General features: G+C 35.1%; 1 protein-coding gene across 2 annotated transcripts in view; it reads left to right on the forward strand.

The window, feature by feature from the left end:
• CDIN1 (CDAN1 interacting nuclease 1) overlaps positions 1–15,834 on the forward strand; it is a 127,684-nt gene that overhangs the window by 12,449 nt on the left and 99,401 nt on the right. For both annotated transcript variants that reach the window (XM_033063895.2, XM_033063894.1), the window contains exons 2-3: positions 14,094–14,139; positions 14,995–15,059. In XM_033063895.2, the coding sequence (XP_032919786.1) occupies positions 14,094–14,139; positions 14,995–15,059 (111 nt within the window). The remainder of the gene's footprint in view (positions 1–14,093; positions 14,140–14,994; positions 15,060–15,834) is intronic.

The raw sequence follows: 15,834 nt of genomic DNA on the forward strand, positions 1-15,834 counted from the left end.
ATCCCTTTCATCGCACCCACCAGGATATCCAGTAGCCTAATTGGTAGTAACAGTTGCTTTTTGATTGTAACAATGTAATTGATTTGTATTTGTATTGATATTTAATTGTATCAATGTAATTGATAGTAACAATTCCCATTGCTTTGTACCAGAGAATGTTGAACTTCAGAACCTTGCTTTATCCTTTTCATCTGAATAGAATGTTAAGAAGTGTTTGTGTCTATCCAAATGTGGAAAAAGGCTTCAGATCAAGATGTTGTGCTGAGGAGGACTTTATTGTTTGGATGATTGTCCTCTATTTGCATATCTGTATTTAGCCTTCAAAGTCTTGGAAGCATTTGATGGCCTAGTTTCCCATATACCTCTAGAAACTTCAACACTGAATAAAAATGTCCTAAGATAGCACACATTTTTCTTTCACAGAAAGCAGAATATTATCAAATACTCCTTTGAACAAGACCTGTGTGATAGCAAAGGTAATCTCTTACACGGTGCAGCTTGTCTGAAACTGTTTCAAAGACAACATAGAAACTGTGACCAGGATGGAAGTAATACTCTTGTGACTGAATTACTATAAAGGGTCTTTTGGAGTTCCCTGTTGTTAATTGAGGACACAGGCAACAATAAAGACATCACGTATCTCTCTTTCTATTTGTGGTTGGCTGGGAGATGGCAGAAATTCTTACCAGTCCTCTGTTGATACTGGTAACATTCAGTCCTTTATTGCATCTCCTCTGTGGAATACAGATGCTCATTTGGAGGCTACAACTTGCTGAGAGTACGGTAACTAATAGGCAGAGAGTGAGTGTGCATTCCTATATATGAAATTACTATTGAACATCAGCCATTTATGACATTAATATAAAATGCATGTTGTAAATGCAGCTCTCCTTCCGTTTTCAACACAGCTCAGCAATATGTCCTCTTAGACAAGTGCATTTTCTTAGGGTGCACAAAATACTTGAAAGCTAGATCTCTGGTTCCTACAGAGCTCAAAAACGAAGATCTGCTTTGACCAGTTGGCAGGTAATCCAGTAAGCCAAGCAAGTTCCAGTCCCAATGGAGTTCAATGACCTTATTGCAATGAGTGATCTAACAGAGGAATATGTTTTCCTTTATCCTGTCATTAGAAACAGGAGAATATAATTGTTGACCAAAAAGAGTAAGTTGGGCTACATTTTTTTATCTCTTTTGTTTTGTGTTCCTTTGACATCAGTGGTCTGAGAAAGAAAGGAAAATGGTCCTTTATGGAATAAATGCATAGTTTCAGACTAAATATTTTCCTAACTGTATCTGTCTGCTTGATATGTCATCTAAGTGCTGAGCATTTTTTTCCGAACAAATTCCATTGGTTGCCCAACAACTATTATTCACAAGCTTCCTGCTTACACTTTTTGTTTTAATTTACTATTTAGACACAGACCTCGACAGTGACAGACGATCATTCTTACACATTGTTATTTTTTGTGGTTTCAAGGTTTCTGGGTAGAGAATTTTGTCCATTTATCTGCAATAGATGCCTGTCATTCTAACATTTTAAATCACAGTAATATAAAGATAATATTCGAATGTTTCAGCTACTGTGTGGAAATGAATATGTTTTTATGTAGACAGATATAGGGAGGTAAGCATGTATCACATCACTTGTTTGTTTTAGTTTATTTTGTAATTCTTAGCTCTTTAGTTTCTTTTTGCAAGAATATCTTTCTCTCAGTGGAGCCTTGCATTAGTAGATCAGGATGTTTACTGAAATAACCAATTGAAATTATTAAAATATACAGTGGAAAGCAGTGTGCTTAGTTTAATGTGCTTCTGAATATTAAATGGAAGTAAAATGTTATATAGACATGAAGCCAATTGTTATAGTGTATGAAGCAATAGCTGTGTAAACCCTAACCTCGTAATTTTGCAAGTTCTACTTTATCATGTAGCTGTAAAAGGCAATCAAAATAAATCACAGAAGATGAAGAAATATTTTCTAGGGCTTTCTGTACGCTTTCAGAAGTGGCGCTTGATCCATGAAATTTTAGTAAGCATATTAAATAATACAATATGATGTGCAACGTGTCAGGTCTGATAAATTATTTTGTATAGGACATTTATACAACATATGGTGAGCTGCTATGTGAACAGCTTAATGACTAAATTATGTTAATCTTTCTTGCCATATTTACTTTTCATTTAAGAAAAGGCATTTTCAAATTTTTATTTTACTTTTTTGATCATGTGTAGGTATAAGAAAGGTGTAGGTCATCTCTGAGAAGCTGTGACAATGATCCAAGGTTCCTCAGCTGTGCAGTGTACATAACACAGATGTTGGGAGAGTCATCTGTCAGCTATGCCTCTCCTATGGAGTTAAAGTTCTAGAGGGAAAAGAATTCGACACAGTGCTGTCACTGTTACATTTTCACAATAGAAGAGCATGCAAATAGTCAACCTCCTGCTTAGCAGTAGTGCCCTGTCTAATGTCTGTGCTGGTTAGAATAAAAAAATAGTGGGTGCATCTAGGGCTCATAGATCTGACAAAGGTCATGCTATGCTGGGCATTTGAATTGGAAATTGTCTGGACTTAGATTTTATAAAGCTCCCACTGTTGTCGGGGAAAATTTCAGCAGGGTTTTGTCCCTAGAGAGGCCTCTTAGACCCTTTTCTGTCCCATGAATGAATTTAGATGTGAGGGTTTCTCTTGCCTTAAAACTGTTAAGTTCATTTTGCATACATCCCTAGAGAGAAAAACTGGCAGATGCTTTTGTCTTGGAAGTGTTTAAAAGAAAACTGCAGAACAGGAACAAGGGAGAGAAGGGGCCCTGCGTGGAGTCCCAGAACATTTTGGAAATGGCCAATATGCAGTTTTCATCAGTACTAAGGCGGGGCGCAATATGGTGCCTGTAGCTCACTAGGGAATATGAATGTTGATTAAGCATACTCCCAGGCTTTGAAATCCTGAAAGCAGTGTCAGAATAATGGATGTTGAGCAAATGTCAAGCATTTGTTAATTTCTCTGTTATTTGGAGTTTATCTACCATGATCAATCAAATAAACTAGTGCTTCTCTGTTGTGGCATGTGTCATTGATATGGTGATTAGGTGGATAGAGGGGCCTTCTGCCTTTTTTTTTTTTTTTAATCCAGGTAACAGATTACACATGAACAGCCATAACTTTAAGTTAAATATTTCTTAGCAGTTGGTTTAGTGGAAAGAAGTGCATTAACAAGATACTTTGGGAGTATAGACAGACAAAAAATGCTTGTATATCTGCTGTGATAAAAATCACATTAATGCCATTTTTTACACTTTTGGCCTTAAAATTTTGCTGTCATGAGGAAGAAGAAATTACCTTTAAATAAAAGTTGTTAGAAGGATCTTTTACTTATTCTTAGAATGATAGGTTTGAAAACAAAGGTTATTCACCCCAAAGTACTAATTTATGGCTCAGCTGCCTTCTTCACTCTAGATCTTTGGTTTCTAAAAACTAGAAACTTGATCTCAACATACTCTTATTGATACCTTTTAGTTAAAAGTAGAGATCTCTTTTATAAGAATATATACTCTCTTATAAGATACGTAATGTATAATGTATATGTGTAACTCACTAATGTGCAGACATGTAAACATTTCAGTTGAGAATATTTTGTTCTCTTTCTCAATTTTCACTATTTTCTGAAGTCCTAATTCTGTTAGTTTGCCAGTCTTAGAAATTAGGTAACATATAAAGACCTGATATTTGAATGTGAAGAGAAAATTAAGATTAATCTGAAAGAGAGGAAAGCTTTGTGGTCTTTGTTGCTTTACTATAATATATTAAAACTTCAAAATATGGGAGGATAGAGTTGGATGTTTTCGTGAGGCATTTTTGAAAGCTGAAGGATATTATCCATCAAATTTCAGTGAATTCCAGGGAAGCTTATTTAACAACCTTCCTCACTGATTTTTTATTTTTTTTTAACTTTAGTCCTTATGGACTTAATGTAAAGACAGAAATGTGTGTATTTATTTATGATTTTGGTAAGTCATAAAAATTTAGGAAGTGTCAGTGGTCATGCCATATTACCTGATGCATGCTGAGTTAATCTTCAATGTATTTTAACAGAGAACTAATGTTTATTTTTCCTTGGCTTCCACATTTATTTGTCAAAGCCTCTTGGCTCATTCTACCAAAACTGGTGAAATTTTGGTGCTTAGTGAAGGTGATGCTGTACAGTCAATCTAACTGACTGTTTATATCAGAGATGATTCTGTTCCGTTAGTGTTCCATTAGATTCTGTTCTGTGGAGTAAGAGTTCTGGAAAGCCAGCATTTCCTGCAGTGGCACTGTGGGAAACAAAGCTTATAGTCATTTTATGTATTTTCAGGGCAATATATAAGGAACACCAGAAAAATCCTCTGGAGAGGGGAGGAAGGGAAAAGAAAAGCCTGTTGATAGGAGTAGAAAGGGTTAGAGAAGTTTTAGGATTCACTAATGTAATGTTGTGATCAGCTCTTTTGATGTTTCCTTCATATTGCCTGCCAGTTTCAGGTAGATAGCTTTTTTTAAAAGTGTGTTGGAAGAACACTAGTAAAAAGAAATAGCTGGATTTCCTTCTTGTGCATTTCTGCAATCTTTCCAAGGGAAAGTAAGTAGTGGCATTAAACTACTTTGTTCCCTCTATGGCATAATAAGCTATATCCCTGGGGCTGAAAGTAGGCTTTGTAACTATCTGCATGCATGGTACAACAGCTTAGATATACAAGACAAAATAGTGCATTGTTGGGTAGACAGACAATAATTATTATCTTTTTTCCCATTTTGTTCTATAATTATAAAAAGCTTAAAAATTGTAATTTTTTTAAAATTATAGACAATGTCTTGGGCCCTAAAATCTCAAGAGAACTAGCTATAAATGGATTCATTTCTTGCCTTGAATCCACATCATAACCAAAATGAGAATTTACTAAAAACTATCACTTCTATATCATCCATGTTTGATTCTTGAAATTTTATCCTGAATATATTTTGGGTTATATTCTGAATGGGAAACATCAATAAGATCCTGACTTGTTTAAGGAATTAACAGTTTTGATTGGACAACTGGAAGCTTTTTTGACTTAAGATGTTCACTTTTTACCCTGGAAAAACCTATGCAACAGTGTGTGTGCTTGACATGTGATGCATGCAAATGCTAAATACAGTAGCAGCATGAGGCAAGTGTCATTAACAGTAATTTATGTAATGAAAGCCACCTGGCTGTCTTTGTAATTAATTGCTTGTAAATAATAAATTTTAAATGTAGTTTACAGTTTTCTAAATTTGATTATATATTTTTAGGAGCAAATTGTTTAAGGGTGTTCAGGGGTTTATTTAGTTCAGCACATATATGCTTTTTACATGCAGGCTAATATTTTAATACAAAATGAGCAATCTAATTTGCTCTGAATTGCCATTTATTCATAAAAATACTTTTTTCTAAAATACCTGACCTGCACAGAACAATATCGTTTTGTTGAAAAAAAAAGCTAGAAAGTGGAATTATTTTCCCCTTTGTCCCCACTAAGTAAATTTGAGATTGAAATCTGAAAAACTTGCCTTAACTTCTGGTCTATTTCTTCTCCTGGGCATAAGAGGAAGTAGCACAATAGACTAATCCAAACAAAATGAGGGGATAAACATGTAAATATTTCAAATATTGCTTTCCAGTAATAGTCTACTGAGTGTATTTTCAACGTGTGGACCTTGGCCCTATCAGTAGGGCAGATAAAAAAGAAGGATAAATCCCTGGTTTAAATTGTATCTTCTTTGCCTTAACTGTTTGTTGAGGTCCATTGCTGTTGCTGGCTAGGAACATCCTTCTTTGCACAACCAATGTCAGATAAGGAGCTGCTTTAGTGTGTTTTTGTCTAATGGTTCAACATTTCGATTGTGCTACTAAGATAAAGATGTCAAAATTGCAAACATGTTTTTGGTACAGTCTTACCTGAAGTAAATTGAAGTAAACTGTGGATGATGTACAGTTGAGTGCAAATGAGAAGTTCACAGTTGTTTTGCCTTTTTCCTCAGTGTCTGGTATGCTGCTGTACACCTCTGCTTTGGGACATTCACTGGTTCTTTCCTGGATATTAAAAAACTTCTTGCTAAGTAACTTGGAGTAGTTGAAATCAAGGACATAGCAAATCATCTACTTTTGCTAATCTTAAGCATTGGGTTTTTTTAAATTAAATTTTCTCAAAAAATTTAATGATAGAGTTAAAATCAGAATTCTTGAGAATACCAGGAAATGGTGGACAAGTATTGAGGTTATCAAGGTGTTTGTGGAGATAACCCCTATTTGACTCCTATCAGTTTCTTTGTCAGGGGGTTCCCTGATTAGATTCTTGAAAGGTACCAGACATGTTCTGCAGTCTGTAAGGTGAGGATGTTCAGTAGTCATTGAAGCCTGATGTCAGAATATTTGGGAGTTTTAATTTCACATTTTAACATTGACAATGTATGTCTTAAGCCATTATTGTGAATATATGTTGTTATGTATTACATCTGAAAATATTTTTCGGTTTGAAAATTTGAACCTTGCAAAATAGTTTTATATTTTAATGGAAGAGACTTGAAACTTTGGTGTAAAAGTGTTTACTTATAGAGGTCTATGTGTGGGTTTGGCATTGGAATAGGTTCCAGACATTCATGCAATAAGCATTGTTTAATTTCAGAAAGAAATTTTATCAGAACAGTATCTTAGGCAAATTACTGTCTCTTTTCACAACTTGTTTGCTAAGATTATAGGACTGAAAGAATAGTTTCTTTTTGTATGGACCTGCTACTCTTCTATTGCTGTGATTTTTTTAATATGCTAAGTATTTATCCACTGTTAAAGCACCTTACTGTTCTTCTCATCATAACCATATATATGTGAATGGGCAGCCAGCATTTTTGTTCTTCTCTTTTCAGGTTGGGAGATTGATCATAAATACTTTGTAATTATTTGAGTGTGGTGTATTTTTAGTTACACTTAGGTTATTGCTGTTGGAAGTCAGATTTTTGTGGTGTGGGTGAAAGAAGGTGTAATTTATCTCTGCAAAGAGCTAGCATTATTTGGGGCTCATTGCCTGTATTGGTTATTTGTACTTACCACTGCAATTTATTTTTTTCACATCTGATACAGATTGTTCATAGTCTGCAGTTGTTTTAAAATATATTAGTTGTTACAAGAGACACCAAAAAATTAGGTGTCTACAGGAAGAATTGGTGCTCTGTTCTTAAAGGAACTTCTAAGTCTTCCTAAATGAAAAATCAAACAGTATCTAATACTGGCAATTTTCCTCTGTCTGCTGCTAGAACTTACTGGGCAACTAGGTCAGACATTATTAAAGTTCAAGTGGCCCAGTGGGAAAAGTAATGGCCTTACGCTACTATGAATTTTAAATGCTGCCATTTCTATGTATTGCACCATCATCTGTTCTCACACATCACTAAATTGTATAGAAGTTGTGGGACCAAGCAGTGTCAAGGTCATAGAAGTGATGACTCTTCTCAAGTAGCCTTCACTGAGCTTTGTCGTACAGTTATACTCATAACCCTGGCTATAGGCATGTATGCACATGCCTGAATTTAATCTTTTTATTACTATTGAATAGTGCAAGCCGGCAATGAAGGATATCTTTCTCCTCAGAATCTTTACTTTGGGTTTTATTTTTGATCCTGTGAAAGATATGAAATTGACTTTGAGGTAAACGCAATTTTTAGGGATTTAAGTCTTTTGAGTTGAGCTGTTGTTGAGCTGAGCTTACTGAACTGGATATCAGAGAATTTTAAAATTGACTAATGCTTTTGTTCTTCAGATGAGCTTGAATTTCATCTTGATTTTAAATGTAATTGCACTAAGTCTGAATGAGCATATCATCGTGTACTTCATGTCATATATGTATGTATATCTACACACACAGAGCATAACAATGACAACAATAACCATCATGATAAGAACATTAACATTAATAATGATAATAATAATAATAAAATTTGTAATGGGAGTATTTCCTCTACCGAACTGTATTGACTTGATAGTGTCCAGAGGAGTAGCTACCAATAATGCTTCATTGTATAGAAGGCTTCTTACGCGGAAATAGTTAAATTGTGGTTTTTTGTATTCCAGACTTGAACTGTTGTAGCTGGAAAGCTGAAAAATTGGAAGATGGCCACTTTATAGAAGTTAGCATGTTGTAATTAAAGACTTAGATACTTCTATGTTACTTTTTAAACTCTAATTCAAACTCACCTATTGATTTAAAACCATTCACAAAAATGTATGTAGATAAGTAGATTGATTTAACCTAAATTGGTAATTCACTGACTTCTGATAAATCATTGGTAGATTTGTGAAGGATAAAAGTACAAATGTTTACAGAGAAATACTCTGCTTTTTGAGACTTTTCATTCAGAGAAGTGACCACAATCATACTAAACTATAAGAAAGATTGTAGTACAAGAGGCTACAGCGAAGAAAGCTTAAAGCTGTAACTATTCTAGCAGTTAATGTGCCTTCTTTGTTGCCTGTTCTTCAGTGCTTGGATGCATGTAGGCCTAAGTTCCCAAGCTTTGGGTAGTCCTATTCCTGAGCCTTCCTGGATTCTCTTGTGGAATCATTCAGACTACTCAGAAGCCTGACACGTGGCAGAAATTCTGAGAATCCACTAGTTGTGTGGAAGTTGGCCATCAGACTGGCACTGGGTTATTTACAGGTGTAACTGTGGTGCTTGTTGCCCACATCCTGCAGTTCTGGGAAGCCACTGAGGCTGTATTGCATCCATGCATGTTATGCATTTGAAACATTGCTGCTAGATCTGTTTGAAATCCATTACAGACAGAGTTTTTACAAATTAGAGTGGACTGGTTAGCCTGTGATAAGCAGCATAAACATTACTTCCTTTAGGAGTCACTGTTCCAAATCATTTGCAGTACGGAAGATGAGAATTTGGCTGTTTGGATTTCTTTCATGTCTTTAATAATGTAACAGGGAAAATATGTTTTAGACACATGCTCTGAAACTTCAGGATAGATGTGAGGAGAATTCCCCTTTCACCACTAGTCTTTTAAATTTGTCAGATTTATATCTTTCTTTCCTCCCTTCAATTTTAAATCTGGCATGCCAGCACCACACAGTTCTAGCCCTGTTACTTTTACTTGAATGCTCAATATTGTATCTTTAAAAGTATTTTTAAACTTACTATACATGGAAAGGGGAAGTTCTTTGTAGTTAAAAGAAATGAGAGACTCCTGCTATCTGCTTCAGAATATATCATGAAAGATATGAGTTGTGCTGCATACTCACTAGAGACTGTGGAAGGAAAGAGACAATTTCCCCCCTTACTTCAATTCTTGCTATAGCTAAATGGCAGTCTATGTTCTTCAGCAAGAAGGTTTGACACTGCAGCTTTGGGATTTCACATGTTACAGCTTCTGAATTTTGGAAACATAGCTCCTGCCTCTACACTCAGTTTTTTAACCAATATATTTATCATTTTAATAAGGTGGGATATTCCATTATGTGAAAAGGAAACAATGAAGCTATTCTGTTTACATATAACATATTTGTCTTAGGGACTATGCTTTCCACCTGCTTGTCTCCAATTGTGTGAATACTTCTGGATTAAATACTGCAGTTCATATTTACTCTTGATTTTTTTTTTTATTTTATTTTACAGATCTCTCTAGATACTCTTTCTTTGTTCCATGGTAAAATACATCAAATGTCATACTAATTTTTTACTCTCGCTACCTTAGGCAACAAGTGTGGAGTTAAAAATGAGGAAAAGAAAACTTATTCTAAAACATGAAACAAGTGGAAACTTTGGTTGCACCTGCAACTCCATGTTTTTAATAATCTCAGACAATAAAGTAAAAAACTATAAGTTTTATTTTATCTGTAAAGAATTTATTATTTGCAAGGGTTGATAATATAATATTTGCATAACATTTGTTATGCTTGGATTTTCTCCTGGTGAGGGTGAAGTAAGTAGCAAATATTAAGCTGGACAGCACTCCAATTCTTGGTTGCATCTGCAACTCTGTTTTGTTGAGGTGATAGTCTGGTTCAATTAAATTGCTTTCATCATTACTAGCTTCTTGTTAGCTAAAGTTCTGTATCTACTGAAGCTACGAAGCACTAAACTGCTTATATGAATTAGTAATTTACCTGTTACTACATTATCTGTGAATAATCATTGCAACACAGAATATTGCTGAAACACTTTCCAGGGGTTATAGCATTCCTTGTCTACCAAATTCTGAGATTCATTAGAAGAGAATGGTCTAAATTTTATTCTTACATAGTAATTGACCAAAGGCATATTCTTTTCCCAGCGCCAAATTTGCAGTTTTCTTTCTAAGCTTGACTGATATCTCAGTTCTTGGGAATAATTTCTCTTATCCCTTTTTCTGGGCTGACTTGGGCATCCCATTATAATTGTTGGATTTGTATATTAGAAATAACATCTATAACTGTAATACTGGGGAGTTTTTTATGGCAAGCATCTTTTACATCTTTAAGCTTGGAACCTAGAGATTATACTTTGTGTTATAAAATAAAAGTAATTTTATCTTTAAAAAATGGGCGTTTTTGGGCAGTTTTAGATTTCACAGTTTTCTGCTCAAATCCACATATTGACAAGAGCAAAAAGCACATTAGGTATTCAGATGAAAGTATACCACTGATATCAACACAGAGTAACAAAAAGTAAATTGGCATCATTGTGGATGCCACTATACAAGAAAGAGAGGCTATCTTAAGAGTGAGGCTGGATGCTTTGAACAGAGCTCTGGTAGCTACATTCATTATTATCTAGAATTGCAGAAGAAAATATTTCCGTGAAAGTTGCCTCTACAGAACTTAAGAGAAAAGTTTGCTTATTTCCCTGGACAATATACTACCAGTTCTACCAGACAGGTAACAAGTTCATTATTAAATGTTTAAATGAGGTAGTACTCAGAATACTTCTGGATTTTTTGTTTGTTTCAGAAAAATTAGCAGTTATGTACCTTGGCTCTACAGTTGTTTCTCAACAATAGAGTCTGCTTGTCACAAATCTATATTCCTAGTCTTCAAGTAAGCCGTGAGGTTTACTATATAGTTTATTCCATGAAAGGCAATAACGCAGTTCTCAAATGTTATTTTGAATAAAAAACACTTTCAGTGTTACGTTTGTTTTCTTGGATAGCTCAGTGATAAATGCATTTGTCTGCTCATTTGTTGCTTTGAAATCTTGTATAGAGGTATCAGAGGATGAATGGAGCCCTGGGAATTTAGCTGTTCCTGTAGAAGTAGTGATAACTTCTGTGGTAGTATTCCTGCTGTCAGTATCAGCAGTTGTGATCATGCTATTCCAATGCACGTTCACAACTACTCTTCCTTCTCCAAGGACTTAGTATTGTCTTTTTCAGTGCTTTCTGAAACCATGATGTTTCAGTTTTCACTCAATGGGATCTTGCAATAGATTCTCCATCTGTGTTTTGAGAAACTATTTCATATTGCCAGGAAGTTATCCTAATGAAATTGTGGCAAGGAAACGCTGAGTGCCAGATGAGTGGTTTTAGTGTTTAAAACAGGAACTATATTAACCAAAAGAAACATAGAAGCAGCCATGTGAAGATATAAATCCACTTCTCTTAGAGAAGGGTAAAGATCATCCAGTAGTAAGGTTTGGAATTCTTTGAATGTTGTTACTGAAATAATTCTCTTTGCCCCAGTGGTAAAGTATATATCCAATTCACACTGTTATTGGAATTAATTTTATCAATATTTGTCCTAAGTCCTAAATTATCGGAACAGTTGAAAGCATAGGAGAGGAGTGTTGAACTAAATTGAAGGTCATAACCCAAGGACACCAAGGGGACAAATAAAATGGACAAGAATAAGTGAAACATTTAGTTTTGAGAAGACCTTGAAGGTCATCAAGTCCAACCATTAACGTAGCATTTCGAAGTCCTCCATTAAAGGTGGAGCATAAAGGGAGGGAGGGATAGAGGTCATAGGTTTTTTTGAGGTCACTGTCAGTGTATAATAGGATAATGATAGTATAAGTACAATTATTGTACCTGGAATAGCCTAAAACCAGAAAAATTGCTATGTCAGTGGAGGAGAACTCAAACTGGAAATTAGTCAAGTGCTGTCCTGATCTGTTTTGGGTTTTTTCCCACATCTATCTCTAAATTCAGTTCTACCATTATGACCATGTAAATGTACAAGATTATAATAGTTATGTGGTGAGCCATTAGGGGACCCTATGTATCCAACCTATTTATAGCCTGCTGGTTTGTTTGGTTTTTTTAAATTATCTTGAAATAGCTTAGCTTTCTGTATGTATATGGCCTGTGTAAGTATATAGTCTTAATTTCTTTCCTTTGTTCACCTTCTAGTTATTACATGTGCAGGTTGCAGATTGCCGTAATTGGATTGTGTGCCTTTTGAAGAGGCTTTGTGGTATGTAACTCCTGGCCTCTGTGTCACATGTATATTTGAGTAAATATTTATTATTTAAATACTGCTTATTTGAGTTAATAGAAACTTTATTAAATTTTAAACTCCTTACTGTATTGTACTTATTTTTTCTGTAATCCGTTGATTGAATGAATCTGTATATTAGTCAGTTTGTGTTGCTATCATTTTTCTGCAGTTTTAACATTTAGTCTCAGTGAGTGCTCAGGATGAACAGTCCCATGTGTAAAATACCAAAGATCAAGGCTTATCTTACTGCTGTCACGCAGATGTTGCACTGGGCAGACAAGCCCAAAATACAGAGTTATGGCAAAAAGCCTGGAAGCACAGCTATGGATAAGACATATTTGTAAGTTCTTTATACAGCACTGCATTAATCTAGTCACTTTGTTCCTTATTCTTCAGCTGCTTGGTTTAAAGGTAACTTCATACCATGCTGCATATATATACTGTCTCTTTAACTCTGATCCAACCATTGCATTTTGTCTCTCAGTGTTCCTTTTTAAAAGTGGGAGTAGGACTTCCCTATCTTAAATGAATATTTCTGAAGTGTGACAGTTGGAAGGAGAAGGGTCATTTATGTATGGAGAGAACTTGTACTTTTTGATATGCTGGTGTTAAATTCACATACAAGAAATCTGACAGAAGAGTAGACTTTAGACACTATATCCTTGAACTTCCTGTACTGTGCCATAGTAGGTAAGTTCATGAAATAAAAAAATGTTAATTATTCATAATGCTTTGCTGTGCCATAAAACTCGATCTATTGAGACTATAATTTGTTCAAGTTGCATGTAGTAGAAAAGTATATCAGGAGTAATTAGTAGTGTTCAGGATGTGATGAGGTGGATATATCCACAGAGGACAATTGAAAACAGTAGCAGTGTGGTATTGATTGCCTTTCAGAGGAAAAAAATCTTGTCTCATTTCTAAATGTTAACAATTCAGAGAGAAAAATTCCCACTTGGGAAGAATGCTTTCCAGGTTGCTTCATTGCCAGGTGTTTGACATTGAGTGGAGCCTTAGATGAATGAAGCTTATGGCAGCTTTTGGAAATGACCGACTCCCGGGAATCTTGGCTTCCTGCTGTGAAAGTTTCCATTTTCAAAGCACATCAGTTTCAGTGGGAATGTTCCACTGGTCCCATATGCTACTTCTGACAGAGGGGGAAGTTTTTAACCTGAATATGAGACAGCTACTGAAGAAGTTCCCTTGCTGCTAACAAAATGAATTTCAATATGTTGCCAATGAACAAGCGGTGTGTTCCCAACTGCTGATGGAATTTAACTCCATCAATTATTAATGGAAATTTTTAATTTCCTTTTTTTCTCTGTTATCTTTTAGCTCCATGTCTTGTTCCTGGTAGGACTTCTGGGTTCTGAAGTTGAATCACCCAAACAATATGCTAGTTGGGTTTGAAATTCTTGCTATATTTTCCTCCCTTCCCTCATATGCTCTCTCCTTGACCTAGCAGCAGGAAGCCTTTGTCTGAGGTGTTCATCTGGAACAACTTTTCCACACTTGTTTTCATGTTCTGTTAGATTACAGGGCAGCAGGCCTACCTTTGAAGCTCCCTTCTCTTTTGTTTCTTTGCAGTGCACTCCAGTAATTAACTTTGTCCTTCTTTTATTTGTTCCAGTCAATCGCAGTCCACTCTGCTGAGCATCTTCTCCCAGGAGTACCAGGTTAGAAGTTTTCTCCTTTGTGAGGGTTGACAGGTGCCTAATTGAATGATGAATGTCCCTTTATTTCTTTGTAATTGAACTGCCAGCTTTCTGATTGGTTTGGAGGATGTTCCTTTTTCCACATCAAGCACCGCCTGAGTCTCAGTGGATGGCTGCCAAGCCTACCCATCCATCTGTCTAATAACATCTAGCCTTTGCTTATTTGGTGGACCTGTAATAAATTATGCTAAACCATTATTATTCTGACAATAATAATTTCCCTGTGTTGCGTGGTTCCATGTGCTAAATGTTTGCTGACTTGCACTGTCAGTGCTGCTTTCCATTGCTGACAGAGATGATGATAAATGACCATTGCCGGAGTGGCAGAAGGCAAGAGAGGCAGAAAATGGAGTCATTTATCATGAGATGACAGGTGTCAGTCAAGTGGCAAGTCTCTATGGAATTACTTTTTGTAGTTTTTCAAATAAGTTGTTTTTAAGCAATGTTCTTCCTGGTTAAAAATGCCAATTGAATTGTAAAACTAGAGTGCACCAGACTTAGATGGAATTGAATTGAGGGAAAATTAATACAAAGGTTGAAAGAGAGAACAAGTTTTTCTTTGCCCTCAGCAGCCTTCAGTAAACTTATTTAGATTCAATTATTGTGACCTTACTGGCTTTTACATATGGTACATTGCAGTACAGTCTGAAGACGTTCAATTCAATAGGTAGATTGAATGTCATTTCTGTAAGGAATCTGAAAACATGGTTCACATCTATCAAAATGTACCCAAGGATCGTGTGTTTGCATAGTCATGATTTCTGTGTTTTGATCTATGACACATTTGTAAAAGTCCTTGTTTTTTCATTTTTCTAGAAACAAATCAAAAGAACACATGCCAAGCATCACACTGCTGAAGCTATTGAAACTTACTACCAAAGGTATGACCTCTCACCCCATATAAAACTCTCATCATAACTTCTGATTTTTATGGCAGTTGTGAGTAAATTAGCTTATGAAGCTAATTTTATATTAACAATAAATTAAGAATTTGGGAATACAGAATGGTTCACCTAAAAATATTTTTCACTGGAAATACATAAATTTTTCAAGATTTGGTCATTCTAATTAAGAAAGAGTTTACTTCCCTGGCTAAGCAGATAAGGATAAGCAAATTTTTTTTTCAGTGTGTGTGATGGCATTTATTATGTATTACTTGGTAGTTTTTAATTTGTAGGATTTCTGTGTCAAGACTGATGACTTCCATACAGCAAGAGAGCTTGTTCTGTTACAGTTGCTTGTTTAAAACATTTGTGTTACATTACAAAAAGTTACATATTCATGTATTGGCAGTTAAAGCACTAATTTTTAGATCACTCCTGTTTTATCAACAGAAGTGTCAAAAATAGTTTTTAAGGGAGGATGAAAACCTTTATGTCATTTTACAATTGTTTGCATCTTAAGCTAATAAATTGTGCTTTCTACACCTTGTAGTTTTTCTGTTAGTTCTATAGGCTTTACTAAAAATATTCCAGTGACATAATTGGGGCATAGTGATAACAGGTAAAGATATGCAATTAAAATATTACTTTGTAGACTGACATATCTGAAGAGTATGCATGGCAAGTGAATTCATACTTGTAATGTATGATATTCGTGTTTAATACTAATCTGTGTGAATCAAGAAAATAAACAAAGAACCTTGATTTGTAAACA

The sequence above is a fragment of the Catharus ustulatus genome, chromosome 6 (assembly GCF_009819885.2).
Source record: "Catharus ustulatus isolate bCatUst1 chromosome 6, bCatUst1.pri.v2, whole genome shotgun sequence".
Classification (NCBI taxonomy): Eukaryota; Metazoa; Chordata; class Aves; order Passeriformes; family Turdidae; genus Catharus; species Catharus ustulatus.